At 62.0% G+C, this 23,186-nt stretch overlaps 1 protein-coding gene across 2 annotated transcripts; it reads left to right on the plus strand.

Annotated features, from left to right (window-relative positions):
- Positions 1 to 3,898: 3,898 nt before the first annotated feature.
- Positions 3,899 to 23,103, plus strand: KIF19 (kinesin family member 19). Of its 2 annotated transcripts, none has more exons than XM_016143590.2 (20): positions 3,899 to 4,001; positions 5,468 to 5,548; positions 10,816 to 10,926; positions 11,548 to 11,635; positions 11,937 to 12,073; positions 13,031 to 13,156; positions 13,493 to 13,687; positions 14,285 to 14,431; positions 16,161 to 16,283; positions 17,377 to 17,542; positions 18,182 to 18,356; positions 18,495 to 18,693; positions 19,232 to 19,502; positions 19,592 to 19,713; positions 20,152 to 20,285; positions 20,521 to 20,626; positions 20,737 to 20,833; positions 21,366 to 21,763; positions 21,960 to 22,119; positions 22,355 to 22,485. In XM_016143590.2, exons 1-20 carry the CDS (start codon positions 3,951 to 3,953, stop codon positions 22,483 to 22,485), a joined length of 3,018 nt encoding a protein of 1,005 aa, XP_015999076.2. In that variant the 5' UTR covers positions 3,899 to 3,950. The 2 variants fall into 2 exon arrangements, with proteins under 2 accessions (XP_015999076.2, XP_015999075.2); XM_016143589.2 differs by having other exon boundaries at positions 3,951 to 4,001; positions 20,476 to 20,626; positions 22,355 to 23,103.
- The last annotated feature ends 83 nt before the right edge of the window (positions 23,104 to 23,186 follow it).

The raw sequence follows: 23,186 nt of genomic DNA on the forward strand, positions 1-23,186 counted from the left end.
CCATTGCTAGGAATGTCACCTCAAACCAGCTTTGCACCAGAAGAAGTCCCCAACCACCGTTCATTCGATGGGTGTCAGGTGGCCCTGACATGGACCCAAAATGCCTTTTAAAAATGCCTGTGTCACATATCTTGTTAGGGAAGGACTTGGGGCCAGCCACCCCTGTCTCCCCCTGCCCCCCCAAAAAACACAAACAAAACATTTGCATGTCCACTGCACCTCGACCTTGATAAAATAATCATCGCGGGGCACATTTATTAGGCACTTAATCTTCAAAATAGCCCCAGAAGAAGTGCTGTCGTCATCGTCTTCCAGCCCTGAGTCACAGAGGTGTCACGTGAGCAACAGGGTCAGGGAGCCAGCCGCCCAGGTCCCGTGGAAGCGAATGGAAGATCTCAGCGTCGGCCCGCAGTCCCGGCCTTAGTGCGAACGCCCGGACGTGCTCCGCTTCCAGGTCTCCCCAGAAGAGGCGTCCGGGCAGAGGGTGTCCACGTGCCGTGTGTCCCCCTCCGTACAGTTTCCTGTGATGGACACAGGACACAGGAAGCCCGGGAGCTGCCCGCAGAGTAGCAGTTTCAACTGGAGGTGATTCTGCCCCCGACAGGACACTTGGCAATGTCCGGGCACATGTCGGAGTGGCATAACTCGTGGGAGGGTGGTCCTCGATACCCAGGGGTGCCGCTGGACGTCCGACAGTGCGTAGGACAGGCCCGCACCACGGAGAAAGATCTGGCCTGCATGTCGGTAGAGTCAAGGTGTAGAAACCTTGACTTAGAAAAACCTATCCCAATGAAACGTCCCAGGAGAAAGTCGCGGCTCCCTGCGGCGTTAGCCTCGGCGCACTGATGGACCCCTCGGTGGGATGCCGGGAAGGTGGGCCCCGAAGGAGGATGTTCTCTCGCTACAGCAGAATTTCGGCTTTTGCCTTGTGCTGGCAAAGGTGGGCCACCTGCCGGCGGCTGCCGACCCTTCGCTGTGGGTACAGAGAGCACCACTATGGCGGGATGGCACTTGAGGAATGAGCACGGCAGGGGAGAGGAGAGGGGGGCCCTGCAGACGTCGCCGGGCGAGGGGCCCAGTGGCTGGAAAGATACTGGGATGGCAGGTGAGGGAGAATGGCAGCTCGGAACGGGGCGATGGCTATGGAGTCACTTACCTGCGTGCACCTACCCCTGTTACCTACCTTGGGGGGTTATCTAAATGAAACTAAATGAAATTACACATGCCAACAGAACCCCACACTGGGTGCAAAGTGGCTGCTCAGCGTCTATTACCTCCCTGACGTAGGAGCACCGGGTGGCCATCCGAGACAGCCTCCCCCACGGCCAAGTCGGAGGTTAGCGGGGGAGCCATGGGGATGCCGTGCGAACTGGTTTCTCACCCACCATCCTCAGCACCTAAAAGCCAGACCTGGGGGGATGCCGGGCTGCCAAAGAGAAAAATGCTCCGCGGACGCTTGTTTCCAATTCACTCTCTTTCATTTCACCTCCAAGCCCTAAGTAGCCATGTCCAGCTCACGAGCAGGGGGGCCGTGGTCCCCTGGGTCCTAGAGGGTCACAGGGCTTTAGGAAGTGGTCAGAGCTCATGGAAACTAGTGGAGTCCACCTGCGGGTGGGTTTGGGGCGGGGAGAACATCACACGTCTCTGATGGAAAATATCGTTGCCACATGGGAATCATGGTCAGTGATGACATTGACACTCGAGGGGACAGCAGTGGCCTTTTCGTTAGCTTCCGCCCCCCGGGAACTTCAGGGAAATGGACGAAGAGCTAGTTCAGCGAGCTCAGGAAAGCCAGACAAGGCGGAAGGGACAGGTAGGAGGAGTCCTGACGGAGTTAGCCAGACACACAAGCGGAAGGTGGCCATCCGGCACCGAGGCAGGATCAAAGCCCAGGGATGTTTGCAGAGAGCAGGACACGCAGAATGAGCCCGGCCAGAGCTCGGGCCAAAGGCGAGGCAGGGCAGGCGGGAGTCCAGGCTAAGGGCAGCCTCCGTGCGGAAGGCAGTGCACAATGACAGGTGGAGGTGGACCCGGAGGTAGAACGTGCAGGCTGCTGCGGTGGGACGCGCGAGGGGCCCCGGCCTGTGGGCAGGGGCGGGGGCGGGGGCGGTGGACAGAAGCTATGGGACCGGATGAGCGATCAGCTTCTAGGCAGTCCCTGCACGTGGAGGGTATGTGCTGAGTCCCCCAGTGCCTGGGAGCGAACTCTCAGGGATCTCTAAGGGCAAAAGGTGGAGGAGAGGAAGCGTCCGGACTTTGCGATGAGTCTCCACCTAAGATGGGATGGGACCACCCACTTAGAAGCTTCTCTGAGCTTCACCACCCCGGGCCAGCCTGGGTGAGCTTTTGCACTTGGAGGAAGAGAAAGAGAAGAATAGTTCTGCTTCAAATGATCAGCAGCGCCATGTGGCTGGCCGTAATAGGTTAGGTTCAGGGGTTTGAAGTGTAAGCCAGGAGGTGGTTTCCTGCCGGAATGATCCATCTTCAAACTCACCTGATTCTCATTGCAGCGCACCTGTTCGCAAACCGGCCAGCCTAGGTGTGCAGCCTCAGGGCCGCCTGGGCCGGAGAGCAGGACGAAACCTCCGGACCCCCTGCAGGAGCGTTTGGTTTCCACCAAGCTTTTCACTTGGTTTATCTATTTATCAAGCCCAAGGCCACGGGCGGCTCCCCGCTTATTAATGACTGTAACACACAAGTTCCTCCAGGCAGCGGGGGGGGGGGGGAGCCAGTCCCTGGGCACAGGCTGCATCAGGCTCTGCCTCTGGGTGTGTGCCAGCCCGTCTGAGACGGCCCCTGGGGAGGCACTCCCTCACGCGGCTGCCTCCCTGTGAAGTGAACCCCACTGGCTCCCCTTGCCCCGTCTTTGCAGGGGGCGGGGGACCCCCTTGCTCAGCGGCAGTGGGGGCAGGAGGAGCAGGGGCCACCGGGAGCAGGAGGAGCTCCACCATCACCCAGGAAACCAGGGCCCAGAGGGGGCAGGAAACACCTGCTCCAGGCAGCACGTTGGATGCAGAGCTGGGACTAGAATCCTGTTTTCCAAGGGCCCCCTGAGGCCAGGAATCTTTCCACTGTGCTTCCCGAGTGTCCAACTGCTGTTATTGTCCCCGGCAGTGACACTTTCTTGCACGGTATCCTGGCTCCTCCAGCAGGCAGGGAGCCAGGGGCCACTCAGACCCCACCGTCTTGGCCTGGCTTCTGGGTTTACCCATAGAGCCCGTTGGCCAGTGGGGTACACTGAGGGGGGCTCTTCAGGGTACCCTAAGTGCTCTCTGGCGCCCCTCAGGTAGGCGGCTGGGGCAAAGGGACAACTCTTTACTTCCTCTGTCATTGGACACAGAGAACAGACGGGCAGAGACACCAGCCACAGCCAAGACGCACGCAGCACCCGGGGAAACACGAGGCAGCCAGCAGCCGCGCTGGGGACGCGGAGCGACAGACAGACTGACCCACAGGTGGGAAGGGAGGCGGGGTGCGAACGCGCGAGGCGGGAGGGGCGGGGGGCGCCTCTGTCCTGGGAGCGGCTCGGCTGCAGGGCGCCCCCTGCAGGGCAGTGGGGGCGGGGTCCGGGCCGCGAGCTGGTGGCGGGGCGCGGGGAGGCTCCAAACCGACGCGGCGGCGGCGGCGCCGGGCGGACGCGGGGCTGCGCCGAGGGCGGGAGTGCGCACCGGAGGGCACTCGCCCGGAGAGCGACGCAGGCTCGGACGCCTCCCCGGAGGAGGCGGCCAACTCTCGGCCTCAGCGCGGGAAGGGCGGGGGCGCAGGAGGCGGGAGGCGCCGTCGCGGCCCTCCCTCTGCCCCGCCTCCCGGTCAGCGCCCTTGGCCGCGGGCGCTTTGTTGGTTTCGGGTTGTCAGGCAGCCGCAGCGCAGGCGAGACTGCGGGGGACCCGGCGGCGGCGGCGGCGGGGGTGCGGCTCGGCCATGCGCGCTGTCAGGGCCTGAGCCCCTCCATGCCCTCCAACATGAAGGACAGTGGGGACTCCAAGGACCAGCAACTCATGGTGAGACCCCATCACCCTTCCTTCTCGACCCCATCCGTGGCCCAGACTCCCGGCTGGCCTTAACAGGGCAGTCCCGGCCCCTCACCCCCCACTAAAAGGACAGTGGAGATGAGGGCACAGGACGGTCCCGAGCAACTTTCCCGCAGTCCGGAATGTCAGGAGGCAGGAAGGCATCATGGCCATCCTGCCCAGGCCTGAAAAGTTAGACCAGCGTCAACCCTTCCCCACTCTACACCTTCCCACTGGGGGGCCCCATCCCCAGAGCCTGTGCAGATGGGTCTCTGGGAGCAAGACTGCTCCCTGATCCAGGAATGCTGAGGGCAGGGCAGGCTCGACCTCCCTGCCCAGAGGAGAAACTCGTGGGAGTTTCCTGGTGAACCGCGGGTACCCGGATCTGGTGGGTCAGGAGTTTAAGGGGACTGGGAATCACACGGAGGCAGATGGGAGCCCTCGGGTGCCAGAAGAGCTGGCATGGGCTGGGGGGTAGGGGGGCCTGGTTATTGGGTTGCAGCACAGATGCCGTGTACGGCAGGACTAAATATTTCCGAGAAGTCCCAGAAGTGACTAAGATGCCCCCCAGCCCTAGAGTTTGCTGCAGATGAAGAGGCGTGGGTGCGGACAGGGCGGGGCCAGGGCAGAGACCGAAGCCGAGTCCCCATGGTCAGTGGTGCCGGTCAGAGTGATGAGGGAGAAGGCCGCCATCCCCTATTCTTGGAGATCTGGGAATGGGCCTCGATCACCAGCGGGTGGGTGGGCGGTGATGTAACTGGAGGATAACGGTGACCCCAGACACCCCACCTTTCGGGCGAGCTCACTGCTCCAAAGACAAGCAGCCCCAGCCCTCAAGCAGGCCCCGGGCTCTGGAACAACGTCCCCGGCTCTTTGGAATGTGTCTCTTTGAAAATGGCTTGCCTCGCCAAGCAGAGTGAAGACCCACACTGTCTCTCAGTGGCTGGAAATAGAGAGAGGAGGGGCCCCGTGGCCGGTCCCCAGGTAGGACTGTGGTCCCAGGCTGTTAGGACGAGGATGGGGAGCTCCCGGGGCTCCCGGCTCCATCCTGCCGTGCTCAGAGCATGGCACTGTTCGCAGATGCACAGACAGGCTGCTCCAGTGCCAAGGGCTCCAAGTTCTAAGCCCAGCGGAGCTGCGGGTGCTTAATTTGGGCGTGCGCCTGATGCAGCCCGGAGGAGCAGACAGCTCTCTCCCCCAGGGCTCTCCCTGAGCCACAGGCTCCTGGGGAAGTTCAGAAACTCAGCTGCAGCCCACATTCTGTGGACCGACTGCCCTTGACCCAGGCAGTGGCCGTAAACCACTGAGTTTTCCTTAAAACGATGGAGGCCTAGGATGGTTGGACAGAGGACTCATGGGTCTTGCCCAGGGTGAATCCTGGGGTCCTCTCAGCTTCCTCTTTGTGGCCCCCCACAGCCCTCTCCATCTAACCTCGGGGGTCTGGCCTTTCCTCCCAGGTGGCGCTCCGGGTCCGGCCCATCAGCGTGGCGGAACTGGAGGAAGGAGCCACCCTCATCGCCCATAAAGTGGACGAGCAGGTACGCGGGGCTGTGACCGGGAGCTGCAGGCAGGGCAGAGGTCTGTTCACACCTGGTGGGGGCAGGCACCTGCTCACCTGGTGGGGACAGGAAGGGCCCCTGTGGCTTGCAACACCATCCTTCCTCTACCCATCAAACTCTAGGCCGACACTGAATTGGTGACCTCTTCAAGGAAACCAGGGTTCTTCTTCCAGGAAGCCTGCCTAGATTAATCTAAAGAGATCTGAACACTCCCCTAGCCTGATCCCGGTCCCCTGGTTCCTGATCCCCTCAGTCCAACCCCAAGAATGTCACACACCTTTCACATGCCCATGACATGACTTTCCCAGAGAACACACATCTGTGTGGCCTGGAGCTAAAGCCGTTCGTGTTTCGTTCAGTTCCTGGGATGTCTGTTTGCTGTCTGAATCATGTCACCATGATGAGGTGGGCAGGACAACTCCCACCTCTGTTTACACAGGAGACGATAAATATTCAGTACCCACAACACACTGGGGACACTGCTCGGAGCCAGCAAACTATGACAAACAGAAAAGCCCCTGTCCCCCCTCTGTTGCCTTAGCGTCCGGTGCAGGGAGACCAGGCATGAGTCGCAAACACATGCGCATTTGCAGGCAACGAGGCCTGCAGAGAAACGCGTAGTGCTGTGCAAGGAGGTACCCAGTCCCGTGGGCCAGGGAGGGCCCCCTGAAGAAACGGTGCTGGAGCTTGACCAGGGGGGTGGAAGGAGGGAGAATTAGGAGTGCGTGGGGGGGGCGGGGAAATCCGAACCAGAGGGGCTTGCACGTGCAAAGGCCCCGTGGTGCGAGGGGCTCGTGATGCATCTGGGGAACTGAGGAGAAGCGAATGTGGCGAAGGGTGTGAAACGAAACCGGAGACGTGGGCAGGGGCCGGACCACACGCTCTGCGGACCACGGCCGGGATGTGTGTCCGGGGCGGGGATGGGCGCAGTGGCCGGGCGGCAGAGACAGGTTTGCTGCCCAGGTAGGAGCATTACGGTGGCACAGCCTGGGGGAAGCCCGAGGATGAGCACTTGCTTCGTCCATCGGCGGCTGTGCCTCGCTTCGCCTGAGCGCCGGTGCTCAGCCAGGCAGCAGGATGTGCAGGTGGGGCGGAGAAGTCAGGACGGCACCGCGCCGGGCAGGGAAAGGCGCGTGGGGTCACCTGCGGAGCCTGGGCCTGGCAGGCCGGACTCAGGAAGCCCGAGGGCCATGGGCAGCACGCCGGAGGTGGCCGGCACAGTCTGCCACGCCCGCCTGGCCCTGGGCTCCTGAGGGGCAGATGCCTGTGCCGTCCTACCCCCTGCAGCTCAGATGATGGAGCAGTGGGCACAGCAGAGCCGGGCGGTCCTGGCCTCCTGATGGCTCTTCCTGTGGTCCCTCTCGTAAAGAGTAGCCTTCCTCGAAGACCTCGGGGAAAGCGGGGCATGGCTGGGAAGACCCCGTCCACACAGGAGCGGGAGGAAGGCACGGGATGGTCGCGGAGGGTGGGTTCTGCCGCGGGCCCGTGCGGGGCCTCGTGCCGGCCGCTTCCAGGGCTCCGTCGCCGCCTCTGCACGTGTGGGCGGCCATCCTGTTGCTGCGGCCAGCGGGTCTCTACGCACAGCACAGCGCTGTACAGCACGCAGGAGGACTCTAACGGGTGTCAGTCACCATCGTCTGTCAGTGACTGAAAGTGCCCAGGGCTGTCGGATTAGCTGACGAGAGAGGCCAGCCATGAAGAGCCAGAGAACGCAGGAAGGGAAGCCTCCTTCCAGGCAAGGCCACTCTCTGTTTGTCCAACTTGTCCCCAAGGATATCAGGTCCTCGGGATTGGGACAATGATGGCTCTCTCTCTCTCAGCTGCTCCTGGCTCCCGGCTAGGATGGGGGCCGATAGGTATTAACTGATGCTGATGGAAACACTCTGGCCCGGGGAGAGCCCATTGTGTGCCCACACGCTGCGAACACTGGCTCCATTCTGTCCCTGCCAGTGGAGAGGGAGCGTCTGGCCTGACTGAGTCGAGCTGCGCCTCCCAGAAGGATCCGGGCGGCCGGTCCCGACAGGGCTGCTCCTTTGTCAGCTTGGGGAGCAGGGAGGGTGTTCTGGGTAGCGTGGGCTCAGGGCCGTCGGCACAGACTCCGCGCCCTGCAGGGAGAGAGAGGCTTCTGGCCTCCAGCGCCTCCTTTCCCCACTGGGTTCAGAGCGATGCTTGCCTGGCCTGCAGGTGGGGAGGAGCCACTGCAGATGGCAGGCCGGGAGCCTCCGAAAAACCAGCTGGCCCCCTGTCGCTCCATCCCTCTGACCAGTAAGGCCCTGGCGAGCAGGCGGTGAAAATACGTGAGTCCAAGAAGCAAAATGGACCACCGACTTCCCTGGCCTCCCACGCTGACCAGTCCTCGCCCCTCTCCAGTGACCCCCGCAACTTGTCTGTGGCCCGGGTCCTGGGGGAGGCTCAGGGCGCAGGCTTGGTCAGCCTTCCCAAGGGGCCAGCTGGCCTCTCTAAAACTCTGTTTCTTCCTCCTCCTGGGGCCTGGAGCCCCAGGGGCTGGTGGGGTGAGTTTGGGAATGTCCCCAGGGCAATATGGCCCTGGAGTCTCTTCCCAGCAAAGGGCCAGCTGGGCCCAAGCAGCCCACACAGCGCCTGGCCTCCCAAACGGAGACGTCTGTTTGGGGTGCGGAATCACCCGCCTGCCTTCCACCGCTCCCCGGGTTGTGGCCGCCACGGCGCGTGTGCCCCGTCCCCACAGGGGCTCCCCAGCCCAGCTTCCTCTGGCCTTTGCTTCTGGGCTCTGCCGCTTGCCCCCCAGCTCCCCGCCACGCTGAGTCCCTTTGCCCCTGCCGGTGCTGTCTCAGGCCCGGGGGTGGGGAGCCGCTGAGCCGAGCAGCCTGAGGTCGCTGTCGAGGGCCCAGCCCCTCGGTGGTCAGCGGGAGGCAGGCGCTGCCCCAGCCTGCCAGTTGCTGAGTCCCGAATGGGGGATATGCGGATCGAGGACTCTTTCACCCAGGGGCCCGGGCCACCATCGTGGGTCCTAGGGACAGCTAGGCATTATTCTCCTGGGCACACGTGGGGTCGTAGCAGCAAGGCTGTGCAGAGGTGGCCGCTGCCACAGGCGGAGGAAGTATCCTCTGGGGACAAGAGGCCAGTGTGGCTGGCTTCTGGGGAAGCCGGAGTTAGCGTCTGCACTTGTGAAAGGGACGGTTCAGGTGCCTGGACAGGCCCGTGGTCCGAGGGCCCCGGTTCAATTCAGGACAGGAATCGCAATGCCTTCTTCAAAGGCCTGTGTGGCCTACTGCACGCACCATGCTAACCCCAGCGCCTGGCGCACAGTCCCTTGAGTCTACCTCAAGGGCTAAAACATGGGTTGGTTTTGGGCCCCAGTGAAACCGGACCCGCTTCCTGCCTTGCTGCTGCCTGCGCCAGAGCTCTCAGGCTGGGGGTCCCCAAATGGTCAGCTCCACACGTCATTGTCCCTGGAAGAGTGTGGCGGGGGCTCGGTCTCCTAGTAGAATCTGGGGTGAGACCAGGCCCTGACACCAGACGCCTCTGGGATGCCATCGATGACCCCAAAGTGGCGGAGGGGGCCTGCCTGAGAGTCCGGCGGGGCCCAAGGTTCCAGGGTGGAAGCAGAAGCCCCCAAAAGGAACAGCTGCCTTCTCCCTCCCTCTCTCTCCCCCCACAAAGCCCACAGCCTGCTGACCCTCCCAGTTTTCCAGACTGTTTATCTACAGGATTTCAGTCACCTGACAATGCGTATAATCCCGTAATTAGCCTTTATCCGCCCAAAGCAGGCCTGTCACCCCCTGTGCTCCTGGGGGTTGGGTCTCCATTTCCTCATCGGGAGACAGGATGTTCACCTGCTCAGCCCAGCCCACAGCTGCTGAGAGGATTATAGGCGCTTCTGTGCGGAGAGCTGGGGCCACACAAATGGAAGGCTATTGTGAAAGATAAATAAAGTGTAAGGTGACAGATGCTGAGTGTCAGAAACGGGGAGTGCTGCGGGGGGGGAGGGGCAGCCAGCCTGAGCCCACTTGCCTGCCTGGGGGAGGGGCTCCCTACACACCCACCATCTGGATGCTTCTTTACCTAGCATGCCTGAGCCATCACCCCACCCGTCTACTTTCCATCTCTCCTTGACATCCATATCAATGGGACCGCGCAGTGTGTGGTCTTTGTGTCTGGCTTCCTGCACTGAGGATGATGTGTTCGAGGTTTAGCTACAGTGTAGCCTGTGTCACTGCTGCCTTCCTTTCTGTGGCCGAATAATATTCCACGCTATGGATGCGCCACATTTCGCTGATCCATTTATCAGCCGATGGGTATTTGGGTTTCCCACTTTGTAGCGACTGTGACTAATGCCACTGGGATCAGGGGTTCTTGCACGTAGTGTCTGGATGGCTACGGGGCAAGAGTGTAAGTTAAAACGGCAGCTTCGGTGAATCTGGGCGGTGCCTGGGAATCTGCATTTCACAAGCTCCCTGGAGGACTCTGAGGAAGGCTAGTGAGAGACACACAGCCCTGGACTGTGTATGCTGTAGATCACACCTCCCCTCCCCCCCACCTCCCATCCTGGGCCTCGGGGGCCCATAGAGTTCTGTAGGCGTGTGGGGACCTGCCAGGACAGCCGTCAGGTGTGGCTCTGTCCTAAGCAGCCAGCAAGGTCTTGGTGGCTTTACAACCTCGGCAGGCTTTTTTATGGGCTTTTCTATTTAGCCTGAAGGCTGACAGGGCCCAGGGACGCCCCTCCTGGATCGAAGTCATCTTTCTTGAGCACTCACAGGGTGGCACATTTACAACTAGAAACTGACCAGCGACGAATTCTCCTTCTTAAGGAAAAAACAAACACACACGACAACAACAAAAAGCATTTGGGGAGTGATATGTGCCTGGAATTAAGCTTTCGTTTTGCTCTGTCTTGGATAAAGGGGCGATGGGCCTGGCGCCCCGGGCTGGGGCGCATGAGGTGTGGTCTTGCAATTGGAGGAAGGGGACCGAGTCTGGTGGCCTGGGGCACCATGCGCTCTTGGCTCCTTCGGGGCACTGCCGGTTCTCAGAGAGGCCTCTCTTGTAGGCATCTGGGGCCAAGTGTCCAGACCGGAGCCCGAGAGCTGATGGAGGCAGAGCCAGGCCTGGGGCTGCCCGGCTCTGGGACCTCTAGCAGGACCTGGCCGTGGTCCCCTGGCTTCTGGTCTCTCCCACTCCTGGCCTGTGTCCTGAGTGAGGAGGAGTGAGGTCAGTGTGGGCCTAGGGTTCCCATGTGACAACCGGCCTGTCTGGGGACCTTGCAGATGGTGGTTCTCATGGACCCTATGGAGGACCCTGATGACATCCTGCGGGCTCACCGCTCCCGGGAGAAGTCCTACCTGTTTGACGTGGCCTTTGACTTCACTGCCACCCAGGTGAGAGGGCACCTGGGTCTGGAAACACCTGGGCCTGGGGATCACCTTTGCCCCACGCAGCGGGAAACCCTCAGGGGACCTACCACGGACCCTCACCCTTCCTTCCGCCACTCGCTCCCTGGCTCCCACCCTCCCGTGTCCCCATGAGCACAAGTGTGCAGGTGCCTGCGTGGCGCACACGCCTCCGGGCCGACGTGCACACGCCGCCCGACACGGGTCTCCACACAGCACGCCCCACAGCTGGCCCCGATGGCGGCTGGAGGAGGGCACTTGAAGAAGAAAGAGTCTCGGGGAAGCTGACACCCTCCCAGGTCCCTCATCTTGCCCATCTGTGGGACGCTCCCAGGAGCAGGTGTGATGCGTCCTCGGGGCTGGGGGACCGGGAGCCAGCTGCGGGAGTAGGCGTCTCAGGTGTCGCGAGCTCTCTGGCAGGCTGGCATCCCCCCATGGGGGCGAAAGCAGAAACGCCCACCCCCTCCCCCACTCCCCACCCGCACTTCTCTGAGGCTGAGGGCTCTGGGAGCAGAAACGGCTCCCGTTGGGGGCCGGGACATGCCAGTGGGCATGCATGCTCTGCCTGCCCGTGTGCCAGGCCCCTAACGGGTCTCTGTTTCCATGCAGGAAATGGTGTATCAGGCCACCACCAAGAGCCTCATCAAAGGCGTTATATCAGGCTACAATGCCACTGTCTTTGCCTATGGCCCCACAGGTGAGGAGGTGCCCAGGTGATGGGAGAGGACTGTCTGCCCATCGTCCCCTTGCCCTCCATCAGAGAGCCAGTCCGGCCCCGGCTTGGGCAGGAATAAAGGACATGGCCGATCCAAACCCCAGCCTAGGGCCCTGAGGCCCCATCCAGCCCAGGGCCCAGGGCTCCATCCACAGCCAAAGACACCATCCTCCCCGCTCCCCACTTTCCTGCTATCTGGCAGGGGGGGGTCCAGCCTTGAGGATGCACCCAGATGTGCGCGCCACCGGCCCACCCTGCTCACCCACTTCCTGCCCTGCCCCAGGCTGCGGGAAAACCTACACGATGCTGGGCACGGACCGGGAGCCCGGCATCTACGTTCGGACCCTCAACGACCTCTTCCATGCCATCGAGGAGACCAGCAGTGACATGGAATACGAGGTGTCCATGTCCTACCTGGAGGTGAGCGCTCCCCCCTCACCGGCTTGGACGAGGGGCCCGGAGGGCAGGGCCGGCCCGCCTCTCTGGGGCCAGGCCACTGGGCCGTTTCCTGGAGCGCTCGTCACGGCGGCTGTCCCCGACACACTGTTGTCCCACTTACAAAAACCTAAGGCTCAGAGACGTTTGGCAACTAGGCCAATGTCACACAGTAAGTGGGGGAGCAAGGATTTAAACTCAGGACCCCGTGGCTTTCAAGCCACGCCCAGCTCATTGTCCCAGACTCCGAAACAGCCTTGTCGCTGGGCACAGGCGTAGCCTCCCTTCCGGATGGCCCACTGCCTTGCCATCCTCACGGCTTCATTCCCTAAAGCCGGCCCTGCCAGGCTACCTCGAGGGGCTCCATGTACGTGGGGCGGGAGAACTGTACGTACGTGGACAGGCTTGAGCCTGCTGGCCTTTGCTACCGAGCCACAGCCCCCGGTGCCCACCTGTGGGAGCACAGCCCCCAGGCAGCAAAGGGCTGGCGGGGGCAGGGGCATGCCGAAGCCAGAAGAGGCTGGAGAGCTAGTGGGCTGGACTCCATCTGGCTCTCGGCCCCTTCTGCCCCCTCCAGGAGCTGATAATCTCCTGGGCGACAGATCGGGAAGGGTGGTGAGGTATCGCTGCCAGCAGCCGCTGCCCCGGCCTGCTGCTAACTCCCCCACTGGTATGGGGGGGGGGGGGAGAAGTGGCCTAAGGTTGCCTAGCAACAAGCAGGGCCGGCCATCAGTCAGGCCCCCATCCTCTGCCTGCCTGCGAAGGGAGCCCCACTTGGTTTTGATGCCGTGTTCTGGCAGCCCGATGGTCTCCTGTGGACGCCGAAGTGCCTATCCCCACTGCTGTCCCCTTCTCGCTTGGGAGGCCTGGGGAACCTGGCCCTTTGCCTTGACTGCCTGTCCTCAGTCTCCCTTTTTACCTGTCTCCCACCTGTCCCATCAGATCTACAATGAGATGATCCGGGACCTGCTGAACCCTGCCCTGGGGTACCTGGAGCTGAGGGAGGATGCCAAAGGGGTGATCCAGGTGGCCGGAATCACCGAGGTCTCCACCATCAATGCCAAAGAGGCAAGTCTCGTGCGGCCAGCCGGGGCCACGGAGGGGGACGCCGACCCCTGAGGGGGAAGGAGGGGACAGAGAACTGTAGCCAGGGCGCAGCTGCCCACTCAGCTCGGGCTGGGGCAGACACGAAGGATGGACAACAGCAAGCAGGGGACTCTCACCCCGGCGTCCGTGCCCTCCGGCCATGCAGACCCCGAGGGACAGACCCGGAAACCAGCCTTCCCCAGGCCCCTCCACGCAGGGGCCAGCCAGCCCACCCCCGCCTGGGCCACTTGTCAACCTGCGAGAGCGTCCCCACTGGTCCCCAGCAGTGGCTCCCCTCCCTCCCCCCACCCCCCCCAGATAATGCAGCTGCTGGTGAAGGGGAACCGGCAGCGGACCCAGGAGCCCACGGCGGCCAACCGGACGTCCTCGCGCTCCCACGCGGTGCTCCAGGTGGCCGTGCGCCAGCGCAGCCGCGTCAAGAGCGTCCTGCAGGAGGTGCGGCAGGGCCGCCTGTTCATGATTGACCTGGCGGGCTCCGAGCGCGCCTCCCAGGTGAGGCGGGCGCCCCGGGCGGGGACCCAAGGATGTGGCAGGGGAGCAGGAGGGGAGGGCGGCATCCTGGGCTGGGGAAGCTTCCCGGGGGCCTTCATGGGAAGCGGCGGGGGAGGGTGGGGGTTTATCCGGGGAAGGAAACTGGCTGCGGGGGAGCGGGGAGCAGGCGAGGGAACGAATGGGCCCAGATGAGGAGCTCAAATATCCCCTGACTGGGGGGCCCTGGGAGCCTGGGACAGGGCCTCGCCGGCCACATCAGGGAGAGAAGAAAGTCCGTCACCCATTGCTCGGCGTTTGTTCCCCGCCGCTAACCCCGCAGGCCTGGCTCTTTGGCCTCGGGCTAACAGTGCCACCCAGCAAGCGTAGGCCCAGCATCCCTTCCTGTGGGCAAACGGAGGTTTCGTGGTCACCTGACCCCCAGAGGCTGGGCGATGTCACTGTTAGCACTGCCTTCTGGAATGCCCGGAGGAGGGAAGAGCAGGGCCCTAGGCCATGGCTACATTTCAGAGCCCTGAGGGAGAGGGAGGGCTTTATAACCCAGGATACACGTCCCCTGCCCCATAAGGCCACAGTTACACCCCCTGCTTGCGCCCCCAGACGCAGAACCGCGGGCAGCGCATGAAAGAGGGGGCCCACATCAACCGCTCCCTGCTGGCGCTGGGCAACTGCATCAACGCGCTCAGCGACAAGAGCAGCAACAAGTACATCAACTTCCGCGACAGCAAGCTCACCCGGCTCTTAAAGGTACGGCGGCCGCACTCAGCAAGCGGAAACGCAGGACGCCCGCCCCCATTCGAATTTCGGATAAACACCAGTCTGTTTTAGTGTAAGTATAGCCCATACATATTGGGACATACTTATACTAAATAATAATAATAATAATAATAATAATAATAATAATAATCCTCGTTCATCGTTTATCCGAAACTCAAATATAACTGTGTGTCCTATGATTTATCTGGCGACCCTCGCCAAAGAATGGGCCGCGGGGAGGGGAAGGAGCTGCACCTGGCGCCCCCAGAGCTACAAGGTGTGAGGGAACCGAGAGCCGAGTGGATTTGGGGGTTCCATCCGCCTCGTGGCTCACCATCTGCTGTCTGGGGAAGTGGTTCTGTCTGAGCTGTGTTCAGCGCCTCACCCCACTGGCTCCCTTCGTGCCGTCAGCGACTCCGTGAGTTAGGGGGATCGGTATTTCCATTTGCCGATGGGGAAACCGAGGCACGAGGAGGCAGAGGAGCCCTCCCGCGGTCTCTCGGTAGTGTGAGTGTTGGAGACAGGATTCAGACCCGGGTCTGTCTGGTGTAATGTCATGGCCGCAGTGCACCCAACGCCGGCCGTCGTCACCGCGTCCACAAGCCGGGAGGCAGGGACAGTCACACAATTCCTGCCATTTTAAAAAACGCGGAGGCCGAGGATTAGAGAGGCGAGGAGCTTGTGCAAGGTCACTCAGCCGCGTCGCTCTCCAGGGCACGGTCAAGCTCAGGGCCAGGGAAAGGGTGGCCACAGGCCAAGTCCAGCCTTCAGACCGAGGCTTTCCTATCCCTCACTCCAGCCAAAACGACAGTGCCATCGGCAGTTGGCAAGGGGGACCTGAGGGTCAGAGGTGACGGGAGGAAGGAGCGAAGGGCCCGGGGGGGGGGGGGTTCCCAGCCCCCCGTGGCTGCTGCTTTTCCTCGTTATCCTGTATGAAAGGAATGAAAGAAAAAACCAGGACTCGGCCATTAAAAAAAATGAAATCCTACCATCGGCAACAACATGGATGGACCTAGAGGTTCTTATGTTGAGTGAAATAAATCAGAGAAAGATAAATACCATATGGTTTCACTTATATGTGGTATCTAAGGAACAAAAAGGACAAACTCATCAAAAACAGACTCACAAATATAGTGGACAATTTGGTGACGGACAGAGGGGAGAGGGGTTTGGGGGGCTGGGAGAATGGGGTGAAGGGTTAAAGAAGTACAGATTCGTTAGTAGTTGGGCGTGGGAATGGGGAGCATGGCACAGGGGATGCAGTCAGCGTTAATACGACTGGCAGGTGGAGGGCCAGGGGAGGGAGGGAGCCATTGGGGGGACCGTTTTATGAACTGTATAGATGTCTAACCCATGTATACTTGAAACTAATTTAAATAAATATTTTTATTATACAAAAAAAAAAAAAAAGCCATGAGATCCTGACCAGGATACTTGAAATTTTCAAATTAAAACTTTGGAGAAGAAACTGGGCTTGGGAAGTGGGTGTGGGAGAGGGGGAGGGGTGATCGGGACTCAGGGGTCCGCGTGTGCGCGTGTGTGCGTGTGTGCGTGCGTGTGTGTGTGCGTGTGTGCATGTGTGTGTGCGTGTGTGCGTGCATGTGTGTGTGGCAGTGGGAGAGAGGATGCACACCACGAGGACATCGTGACCAGCCCGGCAGGCGCAGGGTCGCAGGTGGCAGCCCCCCGCTGACCCCGGGCCCGCCCTGCCCCCGTCCAGGACTCCCTCGGGGGGAACAGCCGCACGGTGATGATCGCCCACATCAGCCCCGCGAGCAGCGCCTTCGAGGAGTCCCGGAACACCCTGACCTACGCTGGCCGGGCCAAGAACATCAAGACCAGGGTGAGGGCCTGCTCTGCCCCCCAGGGGTGCACCTTCCTGGGCCGGGATCCGGCCCCCGACTGACTCCAGGCCCTGCCACTCCTCCCCACTCTCTCTGGAACCAGCCACCACTGCACTGGCCTCGTTCCCCAGTCAGATGTCACCCCCGTGGCCCCTCCCTGCACCTTCCACACCCGCTCGCCTACCGGGAAGCCCAGCAACCGAGGGCCCCCTTCTTTATGGCCTGTGCTCACTCAGTCTAGACATTTACATTTGCAAAGCGCCTCGTGGTTTATAGTGAGAAACGGAAGCCTTTAACGAGTCATCACATGTGATTCTCGAAGAGGCAGGAGGTACCACTGCCCCCATTTCACAGTTTAGGAAAATGAGGCCGAAAGAGGTTAAGTGACTTCCCAGCTGGGTGGCGATGGCGCCGACCTTGTCCCCACTATCAGGAAATCGATTGCGACCTGTGTGTGTGTGGAGAGGCGGGAATGGATAAAGATAAGATAGGAACATTGTACCCACACTACAGTTTTCCAGCCACCATTCCAGGTGGCTTTAGGTTCTATTCCATCCCTCAAGGGACTTAACGGGGGTGGAGAGACATGTCCTTGAAACAGTTGACTGATAGTTCAGGATATCATTAATAGCAGGTAAATGACGCCAACGGTCAATGGGCTGGTGGGAACCCGTGGAGCTCTCTGAGGACCGCGAGCGGAACCCCGAAGGGTGGGGAGGACAGTCCGGAAGGGAAGGAACAGTGAGGGTGGAGGTTCCAAAGGCAGGAAGGAGGTGGCGTCTGTGGCGGGGGCTGGGAGGGCGGGATGGTGCCTCGGGCAGAGCGGAATGTTCATGAAGGAACAGCAAATAGAAAGGAAATATGCGGAGACAGTGGGGGGCCTTCGGCAGGGGAGCAGCTTTTTGGAGCTTGGCTCTATCACAGGCCGTGGGGTTGGAAGCAAGAAGGTTGTTACTGGCATCCAGAAAGGCTGGGGGGTGGAGTGGGGCAGGGGCGGGGGAAGGAAACGAAGAGAAAGGGAAGACCCCGCAGGCAGGCTCCGGCGCCTGGGGTGACCGTACCTGCTCTGCCCGCATCCCGTGCTCCCTACAGGTGAAGCAGAACCTGCTCAGTGTCTCCTACCACATCGCCCAGTACACCAGCATCATCGCCGACCTGCGGGGCGAGATCCAGAGGCTCAAGTGCAAGATTGATGAGCAGGGTGGGCGAGGCCAGGCCCGAGCGCGGCTGGAGCGGGGCGACATTCGCCACATCCAAGGTGTGTGTGTGGGGGGGGGGCGTCCGCGTTAGTGGGAACGCATCTCCCGCAGCCCTTCCAGGCCGTCTCAGACTGCTCTGGGGTCAGGCCGTGCTGGGTTCAAATCCAGACTCTGGCTGGGTAGCCTTGGGACAGTCACTCGACTGCTCTGAGCCTTATGTCCTTCGACTGTGAAATGGAATCGTAATCTCGAGGTGAGGTGGGATCGCGTGAGTGAGAGACACGTGAGTGTTTAGCTGTGTAGGACATCACCTCAGGGCTGCAGACAGAGAGGCCTAGCCCAGCATCACCCTAAGGCGTACATTCTCTTAGGGACTTGTGTATGTGCAATGGTGGTTTTCCAACAGGTGGGTCCATGGGTCTCCTTCTTATAATTGACACCAGGGTGCTGTAAAGGCTAGTGGAAGCCCAGTTCATACAGAGGTAGCTGAGGATCCCCTTTGGGCCACAGCCTGAAGACTCAATGTGGAAGTGGGGTGTGGAAGGAGGTAGTAATCTAGGAGGTCTTTCTAGAGGAGGTGGTTGGACAGAAAAGTGGTTTGCAAAGAAAGGGAGCGGAGGGCCCCAGGTGTGCCCAGACTTTCCTGGCCCGAAGCGTCCTTCTTCACTGAGCTCCCCCACACCCCATCTGATGGGCAGCCGAGGTCCAACAACACAGCGGGCAGGATGAGCAGGCCGACATGGGACCACTGCGAGAGCAGCTCGTCAGCGCCTTCCAGGAGCAGATGGACGTGCGGAGGCGCCTGCTGGAGCTGGAGAACCACGCCATGGAGGTCCAGATCGACACCTCCCGCCACCTGCTCACCATCGCCGGGTGAGCACCCCCCGCCCCAGCACCCTCCTGGCCCCACCCCTGCGTCCCGGACAGAGGGGCTGGGACCTGCAGGTGCCCACGGTGCCCCGTCTCCCACGGCCTGAACCCCGTGTCTCCCTGGGGGTGCGGCTGTGGCAGCTGGGAGCATGAGAAGTCCCGCAGGACGCTCAAGTGGAGGGAGGAGCAGCAGAAAGAATCCTACGCCAAGGACGACAGTGAGAAGGACTCGGACACCGGCGACGACCAGCCAGACATCCTGGAGCCGCCGGAGGTGGCCTCAGCCCGGGAGAGCATTGCCGCCCTGGTGGGCCAGCAGAAGCAGCTGCACAAGCAGAAGGTGCCCAGGGGTTGGGGGCGGGGAGAGTGGGCTTGAGACGCCAGAGCCAGAAGGGGCTGGGGACAGGGCGAGCTCTGGCCACAAATCCTGTGTGACCTTGCTAAGTGCCTTAGCAACCTCTTTGCGCCTCAAGTTCCTCACCTGTAAAAGGGGAGGAGGCCTGGTACAGCCCTAGTGGGGTCGCTGGGAAGATTAAATAAATGCCTTCCACACACCAAGGTCTCAAAACAATAGTAGGCAGCATCGCAATCAGATCTTTGCCTTCTGTTCTGGGGGGTACCCAAACCAGGGGGCTTCGGGGTTCCACGAGCCCTAAGCCCATCAGATGGGCTGGGTTTGAGGGGTGAGGTGTGGTCAGGGCCGCAAGAAAGGGCCACGTTGGAGCAGCTCCGGGTCGCAAGGCCCAAGATACGGCTCCAAGGGTGGGCGTGGGAACGGAGCTTCAGCCCGCAGCTCAGAGCCCGGGGGCTGGAGGGGCGCGGACGGGCTGGGCGGCCCCTTGCCCGCTGCCTGGCGCTGAGCCCGCGCCGCCCCCCAGGGGGCGCTGGAGCAGCGCTGCCGCGAGCTGCGCGCACGCGGCCGCCGCCTGGAGGAGACGCTGCCGCGGCGCATCGGCTCCGAGGAGCAGCGCGAGGTGCTCAGCCTGCTGTGCCGCGTGCACGAGCTGGAGGTGGAGAACACCGAGATGCAGTCGCACGCGCTGCTCCGCGACGGCGCGCTCCGCCACCGCCGCGAGGCCGTGCGCCGCCTGGAGCAGCACCGCAGCCTCTGCGAGGAGATCATCCAGGGCCAGCGGCAGGTCATCGACGGTAGGCCCGGGGCCTCGGCGCCACCCGCAGGCCCCACTGAGCCGCGGGGGGTCCGAGGGCACGCCTGAGCCCCGCTCCTCCCCCAGCAGACTACAACCTGGCCGTCCCCCAACACCTGGAGGAGCTCTACGAAGTCTTCCTGCGCGAGCTGGAGGAGGGCGGCCTGGAGCGGGCCACCGTCATGGACCGGGTGGCCTCCAGGGCCTTGCAGGTGGGCGCCTGGGGGTGTTCCGAGGGAGGGGCTGCTGCCCAAAGCAATGCCTGGCGGTGGGACCAAGCTGGCTGGTACCCCAGGAAGCTAACTCCCTTTGCTTCTTACCCCCATCCAAAGCCTGGCCAAACCTGAGTAAAGTCCCTGTCCCAGGGCATTCTTCTCTGGCACCCAGGGCCTGAGGGTCAGGGCTGGCTATCCGAGACAGCACAGATGGCCCCAGATACCGTCCCAGGAGGCCAGGCTATCTGGTGGTGCCACTAGGGGTGCTTAGCAGCCGCAGCTTATCCCTCGGGCCCCAGAACACAAACCCAATGCCCGCTGGTGCTCCCAGCCCACATTACAGCCCTGGTCTCCCCGTGCGCCTTTGCCACCCTGTGCTGGTATCTGGTCCAGGACTAAGTCTTCTGACTGTCCACCCCTGGCCCACCTCCCCAGGAGAGCTCCTTGCCCAAAATTACCCACGCAGTAGCCACACTGACCCCGGAGTCTGACCGGGAGAGCGTGAAGACGCTGAGCTCTGAAGCCCAACACCTGCAGAACGGCCTCTTCCCACCGCTCAGCACGGAGAGGTGAGACCGGGGACCGCTTCTCGCCATCCCGCCTGCCCGAGCCACCACGGGCTGTGTGGCACGTCCCGGGGCTGCCAAACCAGATCAGGGCCCCCTGGGGAAGATGGAGCAGGAACAAAAGGGAGGTCTGGAGCCGGGACCTTCCTTCGCAAAAGTAGTTCTCTCTTGGGTGAGGGTGGGACTTCCATAGGATCAGCCTGGTCAACGAATGTCCGTCCTCCTCTGCCAACCTCAGTGAAGCCAAGCGCATGTTCAAGGCCAGTCCTCGGGCCTGGCAGGTGAAGAGCTCATCTGTGCCCACCCCACCTCCCATCCAGATCGGCAGCCTGGTGACCCAGGAGGTGAGCACTGAGCCCCGCCAGCCCCGCGGGCTCTACTGCTTGCGGGCGGGGCAGCATCAGGTCTCTGCTGTGTTCAAAGCCTTCCTCTGCCCAATCACTTCACCCCACAGGCGCCCACTCAGGACAGCCTGGTCAGCCTGAGCAGCCGAATCAACTCTTCCCCTGACAGCAGCGAGAATCCGTCAGAGGTCCCCTTGTCCCACAAAGGTGCGCCGCCCCTACCCGCCCTGTCATCCTGAGCCTGGCACCATTTAAACTGCTCGGATCACCCGGCTCAAATTCCTTCTAGCCCCCCGCACTGCTGAGCGCACCCATGCTCCGGATGCTGCTCGTTTTATGAAGGAAGTCACCAGTGCCCAGAGAGGATTAACGTTCTGCTCAAGGATACACCGAGCTGGGGGCACAATCAGAAATTGGGACCATGGCCCCTTTCTACTCAATAATAATTTTAATAGCAAATCTAGATCGAGTCCCCAGCCATAGACTAAGCCGTTACTTCGGTCGTCCTCGCAACAGGCCGGTGGGCTTAGTTTCACCGTCACCAGTCCACAGATGACAGCAAGGCTCAGATTTGCCCTAAGTTTCTTAAATGGCAAGCAGGTGCGGGCGGCTGGTTTGAAACCCTGGCATTCTGGTTCCTATTCATGTCTGCCTCTGCAGGGAGGGGTGTTGGAGGTGCAGGAGGGAGAGGAATGTGTGGCCTTATCCCAGGCTGGGTGCTCCCTCTGTCCCGCTGCAGAGAGAAAAGAAATCCTCACGGGCACCAAGTGCATCTCCGTGAAGGCTGCCCGGAGGCGCACGAGGGCCCTGGGCGCGGAGGGGCGCCACCTGCTGGCGCCTGCGGCGGAGCGCAGCAGCCTGTCCCTGCATTCGCTGAGCGAGGCTGATGATTCGCGGCCACCAGGCCCGCTGGCCTGCAAGCGGCCGCCCAGCCCCACGCTGCAGCACGCTGCCAGTGAGGACAATCTGTCCAGCAGCACAAGCGAGGCCCCATCCCGGGTGGTCGGGGCTCGTGGCGACGGCGCTGGGCCCTGGCTGCGAGGCCAGAAGAAAAGCCTTGGCAAGAAACGGGAAGAGTCGCTGGAGGCAAAGAGGAGGAAGCGGAGGTCCCGGTCCTTCGAGGTCGCGGGACAAGGGGTGAGGCCAGCGGTGGGAGCAGGGTGTCTGGGCCCCTTCCTTGCGAGCGGGGGTCTGGGGACTGGATTCCTCCAGAGGCTCCAGGAGACCTGCACTATCCTCCATGCTTCTGTCCCCTAGGCTGGCATAGTAGCTGGGGCAGATCCCCAAGCAGCACCCCCCCCACCCCGCCTCACTTCACTGTTCTCCAACACAGCTCACCCGCCCCAAGACGCACCTCCTGGGGCCCCGACCCATGGGAAGCATCTCGGACCACAGGATGCCAGTGTGTGGGCACCCAGCCCCCGGTACCCGGCATCTGGGGAAGGTCACACTGCCTTTGGCCAAAGTCGGACTCCCTCCAAGCAGGAGCGCGGGTCAGTACCAGCAAGGGTGGGAATGGGGAAGGGAGCCCTTAGCCCGCCCAGGGAGGAGGCTCGTTGAGCTGTCTGCCTCTGTGGCCGCCCTTTTGCTGTCAATGGGGTTCTTGCAGATTATTCGTGGGGTTGGCATCTTGGGGTTGTGCCCCTAGGGAGTTCAAGGCCTCTGGGTGATCAGAGAGGGGCGGGGGAGGCATCCCTAACCCCCGCTCTTGCTCCTCCCCCGTTGCAGGCCCTGGGGACTCCTCCCCCCTCGCCGGTCCCTCCAACCCAGCTGGGGTTTCCCGACGCGCTACACGTGGGCCCCGCCTGCCCCATGGTGCGAGCACCCACGGCAAAGATGGACGCTTCCGCCATAACTGAGGCGCCCGGCCTGGAACCCACCTTCCTGTCCCCAAGACTGAATGGGGTGTAGTAGGAAATGAGAGATGGAGGCTGGGCAGATGGGGCGACCTGGGAGCAGGAGCTCAGAATCTCAGGAGGCCGGGGCTCCTGAGGCCTGGGAACGGTGAGGGTGCCTGCCCACCCCTCCCATGCGTGCAGTGCCACCAGGGAAGAGAGGTGAGCCTGGCAGGCACAGCCAGGATGGCGGGGCTCCCTGGCCTCCCAGCCCCGGACGGAACCCTGTTGCCAAAACCTTGCACAGACCCTGTGGCCAGACTCAGCCCCCGAAATGGGGGTGGCGTTGGGGGGCGAAGTCGTAGCGGGGCAGGCTCCTGGGCTCACACCTGGGGCAAGGGTGGTGGGGCAGGGGCCAACTGGCACCTCACATACTGTGGGTGGGGTGGGGGAGGGAATCTGGTTTTGTTACTTGGCAATCGCCCACCCCCCACCCTCCTTTTTAACAGTAAAATCCCATTTGGGTCTTTGACAGTTGTGTTAAAAACTAGACCTCGTCGGGAACATGGTGGCCCTGACTAATTAAGATTCCTCCGGACTCCCTTGCCCCTCCCTCCGCCCACACTCCGCCCACACTCTGACTCCCACTGGCTGGTTGCTTAGCACCAACCTACAAACCCCTGGGGAAAGGGGTATTTCTCCAGACCCTGAGGCCCCTCCCCCAA

Source organism: Rousettus aegyptiacus, unplaced genomic scaffold, assembly GCF_014176215.1.
Source record: "Rousettus aegyptiacus isolate mRouAeg1 unplaced genomic scaffold, mRouAeg1.p scaffold_m13_p_6, whole genome shotgun sequence".
NCBI lineage: Eukaryota > Metazoa > Chordata > Mammalia > Chiroptera > Pteropodidae > Rousettus > Rousettus aegyptiacus.